Raw genomic sequence first — 6,000 nt, forward strand, 5'->3', positions numbered from 1 at the left:
TAAATTGTTACTTTTTTTATAAAAAAAAACAATGATAATCCGTTAGTTTAATTTTTTACAATAATTAACGGATGATTGTCGATTTTTAAAATGCAAAATTGCAGTTCAATAACATATATAGAAAATAAAAAAAATCATAAAATCAATATTTTGTGTTAAATGGTACATAAAAGAAATAGAGTTGAAGGATAATCTTTTATTATTTTATTTTTTTGTCTTTCACTCTCTTAGAGAATGTGTGATGCACACTCTCTGCCACATCACTTAGAAGTGCCAAAATGGAACATAAAAATTGGAGTTGAAGGGTTAAAATGGAACAAGGTTAAGTTGGAGTGTCAAAATGAAATTTAAGAACAAGTTTAAGAGTCTGCATATGTGTTTGACCTTATATTTATAATCAAGTTATAAACCATAGAAAAGAAATAAACAAGGTAAAAAAAATTACTTGATTGACATGAATAGATCTTAAAGGGATATTTGAATTTTAAACATACATCCAACAATGAGCATGATTCTAGTTTGGTGGAACACTTCCAAACAATCTTATCAAGCTATCATCTTTAGCAACATTAATGATTATATCTTAAAACATCTTTTTAAAGTAAATGTTCAAGTGACAAAGTTCTGTACTAATAGCATATTATAAAAATAAAATAAAAATTTAAGAAAAAAAAAGAACAGTTTATTATTCTTCAATAACATATAAAATCTAAATGCAACACAAGTCACGTTGTAAGTCAAGTGACGTAACACGTAATGCCTTGCATAGTCGCCATGCGTTGCTTCACATGACCGTCGAGTCAGTAAGTCGCACTCCACATAAATGTCATGTATCACCATCTAAAGTTGTTTGCTTAAACTACTTACAAGTTATTTACTTAATTGTAAATGTCTTCGAAAAATTGTTAAAGTACTTAAATGTACATCTTCAATTTGATGTATTCATAACAATTCAAGAAACCAATCAAGGTTGTAGTGGAGTGGTAAGTACGCCTTCATCCTTAACCAAATGTCTTGGATTCGAGTCTCCCTGGGTAGGGAGCCGCCTTTGTTAGAGAGCGCTTTACCCCCACCGTGGGACTTTTCAGCACAAATACAAATTTAGTCATACTCCAATGTGAGTGAGACTTCCCAGCTCAAATATAAATTTAGTCATACTCCAATATGAGACTTCATGTGAGTAATATTGAGTGGAAAACAAAAACAATTCATAAAATTTCTTAAAAATCTGATTTTACAAAAATAGGATTTAAAAAAAAAAGAAGCTGAAAAACCCAAAATAATACAAAAATAAAATAAAATAGATCAAGTTAAAAGCCTCTCTTCACCAATAGCCTCATCTCTTTCTCTCTCTCTCTCTCTCTCTCTCTCTCTCTCCAAGCTCCTTGTTTTCTCACCCCCACCCCACCCCACCCCCTAGGGTAGTTCTCTCTACAATAGATAGCTCAAATTTGCCCTTAATTGTATCATTCTTGTATATGCTTGAAAACCCTAGATCCACTCTCAAAGGCTTCTTCTAGGATCCGTTTGTTAGGGTTAACAACAATCATGGTGGGTCCTACACCGCCGCAGAAGCTGCAAATTCAGCCTCCACCTTCTTCTACGCCGGCGGCGGCGCCTTCAGCTGAAGAAGAAGCTCTCAAGAGAAACACTGATTGTGTCTACTTTCTAGCTTCTCCTCTTACATGCAAGAAGGTTCAGCTCTATTTCATCTATTTTTTTTGGGTTTAATTTGATTAGTAAATGATTATCAATTAGTTGAGATTAAGATTATAGTACTTCCTTTTAGTGTGAGATTTAGAGATTAATTGGGATTAAGATTTGGTTTTTATTAGTTTGTGTAGAGATTTGTATGTTAATTAGTAAGATTTAGAGGATTTCTTGGTTTTGGGATCCAATTTTTAATCTTTCAAGAGATGGGCAGTGGAATTCATATATAAGGTTTCGTATAGCTGATCTTAACTAGTTTGTGATTGAGATGTGCTTGTACTTTTGTAGTTGTTGATTTGATTTGAAAAGATTGTTGTATGGATGAACTAGTTGGAGATCTGTGTTTAAATGGATTACCATTTGGTTTCCTTTTTGCTTTCTAATTCAAGGTGATTTCTTTGTGTTTTTGGAACTTGATCTACTTATGTTTTTAGCTATGGGTAAACACTAGTGATATGGAAGCTGGGGTTTTTCATTTGGTGATTGGATAGCGTCTGTCTTTTGTACTACTGATGCTTGATTCTGAAGTTCTTGTTCCTTTTTTGTTGCCTGCGTTGTCAGATTAAAGGAAGTATCTTTTTTTTTGTCGGATTTTAAATGAATTGTGTGTACTTGAGATTGTCTAAAGTGAGAAACCACTGCCATAAATAGAAGGTTTAACTTATATATATTTAGAAGTCTTCAAGTTACAGCATGTTGTCGTTTGTTGCCCCTGTGTTTTTGTTGTTCTTGGGAACGGTTAGGTTCTTGCTATTTGTCGTTTTGATACATCCACTCTTGCAGCTTGTTGATTTGTTTTTTGATTAGAAATGTGTATCAAAGATTTTATTTTTTTGATTTATATGATGGTTTTGTGATACATACTGAACTGAGAGTCAATCTCGGAGCAAGTATAAAGTTAGTTACTAGGATGTGGAAAATAAGTGTGCAGGTGAATGACTATCCGTGTATAATTATTAGCAATTACGTTTGTCGTTCTTGTCTACGACAAACTGTTTGTTTTGCATCTGAATTGTCGTTTGCTTTGGTCGGATCATGTGAGACAGTAACATGTGCAGTAAACTGAATTTATTTCTCATTTATTTGTCTTTTTATAACCAATGGGGAAATGGCAAATGTTACAAAACCAGTTGGCATCGTGCTTTTACGTTATCAATTTCTCTGTGTGTGAATGAATACAAACGTGATTGGCTTCGCCATGATAGGGATAACGTTCTAGATGATTCAATCTTCGTCTTTGTTCTATACAGATCTAGATCAGTATTTACCGACGCTCTAATTATTTTTATTTTGTCCATAGGGAAGCGAGTGTGAGTACCGTCATAGTGATGCTGCTCGGCTTAATCCTCGAGATTGCTGGTACTGGTTGAATGGAAGCTGCTTAAACCCAAAATGCGCATTCCGGCACCCTGTGAGTCATTCTTCACTAACATACTACACATTCTTATCATCTATGTGCTATCAGTACCAAGGGTTCCTTGTCGTGATGTAAACTTACTTATTTTCTTTTATTAGCAAACCAGGAGTGCTCTGTGTCTGTAAACTAATTGTTGACATGATAGTTAATAATCTTCTACTTTTGCAGCCTCTTGATGGACTTTTGGGAGCTCAAGTTACAACTCCTACAGGATCTTCTGCACTGCCAGTGGCATCTGTTGCACCTACACCAAATGTTCCATATGGTTCTAGCAAGCAAGGTGTACCATGCATTTTCTTCCAGCAAGGGTTTTGTTTAAAAGGTGATAGGTGTCCATTTTTCCATGCACCATTGTTTGTGTCTAACAAAGCTCCTCCACATCCTGTATCTACTGAGAAAACCAATTTTAAGGCATTTGGTGGGCTTGAAAAGTGTGTGCAAGAGAAGACATTTTTTCAAGCAAATATTTGGAAGTCTGGTGAATTATCTGTACAAGCACAACCAGTTGAGAAACTGAAAACTCCTTTGCCCAAGAATAATGCTGCCTTTAATGAGAATGTGTTGCCACCCAATCCTGTCATTGATGTTGCGCATCACAGGCACAAACCAAAAAGTGTGCCGCCTCCAAATGGGAATTCTGTTGGTAGATCCAACAGAGTGCAACAGTCTGCTAGGTTTGATGATCACAGTAGCTTTCAGAACAAAGATGATGAGATTTCAAGGGAGCTTTCACCTGGTTTTGATGTTCTTGTGGATGATGAGCTCAGAGGTACTGATTTTTATCATGGTGAAGGTCGATATGGCAGAAATGGGGGAAGGAATGAATACGATATTGGCCGCTCTGCTGATTTTACTTCAGTTGCAGATGTGGACCAAGATATGTACCATGATGTCTATGGGCATGACTCTCACGACAGGCTTCCGGATCGCTCTGGTAGGGTGCAGCATAGAGCTTCTTCTGAGAGAGTACAAGGGGAATCCGCTCATCTTGAAAGGAGACGCTATGGTAGAGCTCACAGCCCTGAAGAAGTTCGAGAGCCAGATCTGAGGCATCGTTTATCAAAGCATAACAGGACTAATGGTTTGAGGTCAGTCATTAGTCATGACTATGCAAGTGAAAAACATGTTGAGGATCGAGGCTACCAAAGTTCCAGGAGGGATCGACCCTATGTACCTTCACATGATAGTTCCCTTGCTAGTCGTCTTCGCGGAAGAATAAAGATACCAAGTAGATCACCCTCTCCAACTAATGGGACAGACATGCGGCTGGATAGGGCTAGGGACCGTGGCAGGTTATCTTCAGAAAGGCCACAGCTTTTCTCTCAACAGGGAAGGCTTCGTGATAGAATAAAGGGAAGAGTGCAAGAGGATCTCAATGATACTGGAAGAAATAACAGTGGTCCACGTATAAGAAGAGATGTAAGCGAGAATGATTCAAAATTTTCTGGTCCAAGAAGTCTTGCTGAACTTAAAGGTCAGAAAACTGCTGAGACCACTGAACAAAATATTGACGAGCAACAGGCCCTAGGGAAGCGTAAGTTCCAAAAGCGTGATGACTATCAGCAAACAGGAGGGGATACTGTTTCATTTGACGGACCAATGCCTCTGCAAGAGATCTTGAAGAGAAAAAGAAGCAGTAAAACAGGCATGCCATCTGATAAGAGTGAAGACTATCAACATAAAAGAAAGGACCACTCTGTGCCAGTGGTGACTTCCTCCATCTCCAGGAACAATACTGACTTTGGGCAAAAGGAAGAGTCTGATCCTCCATCAGGTGTATCAGCTGATCATCAATCTCCTGCACACCATGGTGCAAATGAACTTGAAGCTGAAGAAGGGATGATTGTGGAAGAAGCAGACGATCAAGACCCTGAAGCCGAAGGTCATGATCAAAGAGATGGAGACTATGATTATGAGCAGGTCGATGGTGAAGATTACAATTTAGACGAAGGTGAGAATATTGATGCTGGTGAAGAATACCTGGATGATGATGATGAAGATGACTTTGCTAAGAAGATGGGTGTTGTTTTCTCATAAATGATGGGATACATCAATCGCTCTAAGCTATTTTAGGTTGGCTCGGAATGAGCAAATTCAACTGCTCTGCTGATTTTTATCTTTTAGAAGTAGAGAGAACACTCTTTTTCTTCGTTGTATTTATACTCGGAGACTGGCTGGAAAATTTTCCACCGGTTAGTGGCATTTGGCAGATCTCTAGTTTTGCCAAAAATGGTGTTGACTGTAACATTAGAGGGCTAATAAGAAACATGTTTGCTCGTGTATTTTTTCTATAGTTTTACAACTTTTTCCCCATATATACCTGGCAGAGTTGGAAGTTTAAAAGTTTTGTAATGTTCACAGGAGTTTTTTCCTTTTCATGCATGGTGAGAGTGCTTTTAGGTTAAAGGGAAGTACTAGACTCATCTTATGTGATCTAGGTTTCGGTTTGTTTCAGATCTCTTGACACTGGATTGGAGTTTGATGAAGCAATTGGTCGGACTTTGATTGCTCGGATTTTGAGAATGTGTGCCGTTAGATTGGAGTATGATGAAGCAAATGATCGGGATTTGAGAATGTGTGACACTAGATTGTAGTTTGATGAAGCAATTGATTGGTCTATGAAAATGTGCGACGTTGGATTGTAGTTTGATGAAGCAATTGATCGGTCTATGAGAATGTGTGACGTTGGGTTGGAGTTTGATGAAGCAATTAGTCCCTCCTGAATAATAACATAATTTGTGTTATATACTATCCTCTCTAAATTTCATTTGTAGTATAACAATTGCCTAAGTTGTTTATTGTTGCTATATAATAATTGAGATATAACTTGCGTTCATTTGCTTTGATCATGTCACTAGACAATTTTGATGTAG

The 6,000-nt window shown here is 37.3% G+C and overlaps 1 protein-coding gene across 1 annotated transcript; it reads left to right on the forward strand.

The window, feature by feature from the left end:
- The first annotated feature begins 1,346 nt into the window (after window positions 1-1,346).
- LOC102590225 (zinc finger CCCH domain-containing protein 17) lies at window positions 1,347-5,466 on the forward strand. The gene is made up of 3 exons (XM_006354951.2): window positions 1,347-1,695; window positions 3,011-3,121; window positions 3,296-5,466. Exons 1-3 carry the CDS (start codon window positions 1,549-1,551, stop codon window positions 5,162-5,164), a joined length of 2,127 nt encoding a protein of 708 aa, XP_006355013.1. The 5' UTR covers window positions 1,347-1,548; the 3' UTR covers window positions 5,165-5,466.
- Window positions 5,467-6,000: the final 534 nt, after the last annotated feature.

The sequence above is a fragment of the Solanum tuberosum genome, unplaced genomic scaffold (genome assembly GCF_000226075.1).
Source record: "Solanum tuberosum cultivar DM 1-3 516 R44 unplaced genomic scaffold, SolTub_3.0 scf00189, whole genome shotgun sequence".
Classification (NCBI taxonomy): Eukaryota; Viridiplantae; Streptophyta; class Magnoliopsida; order Solanales; family Solanaceae; genus Solanum; species Solanum tuberosum.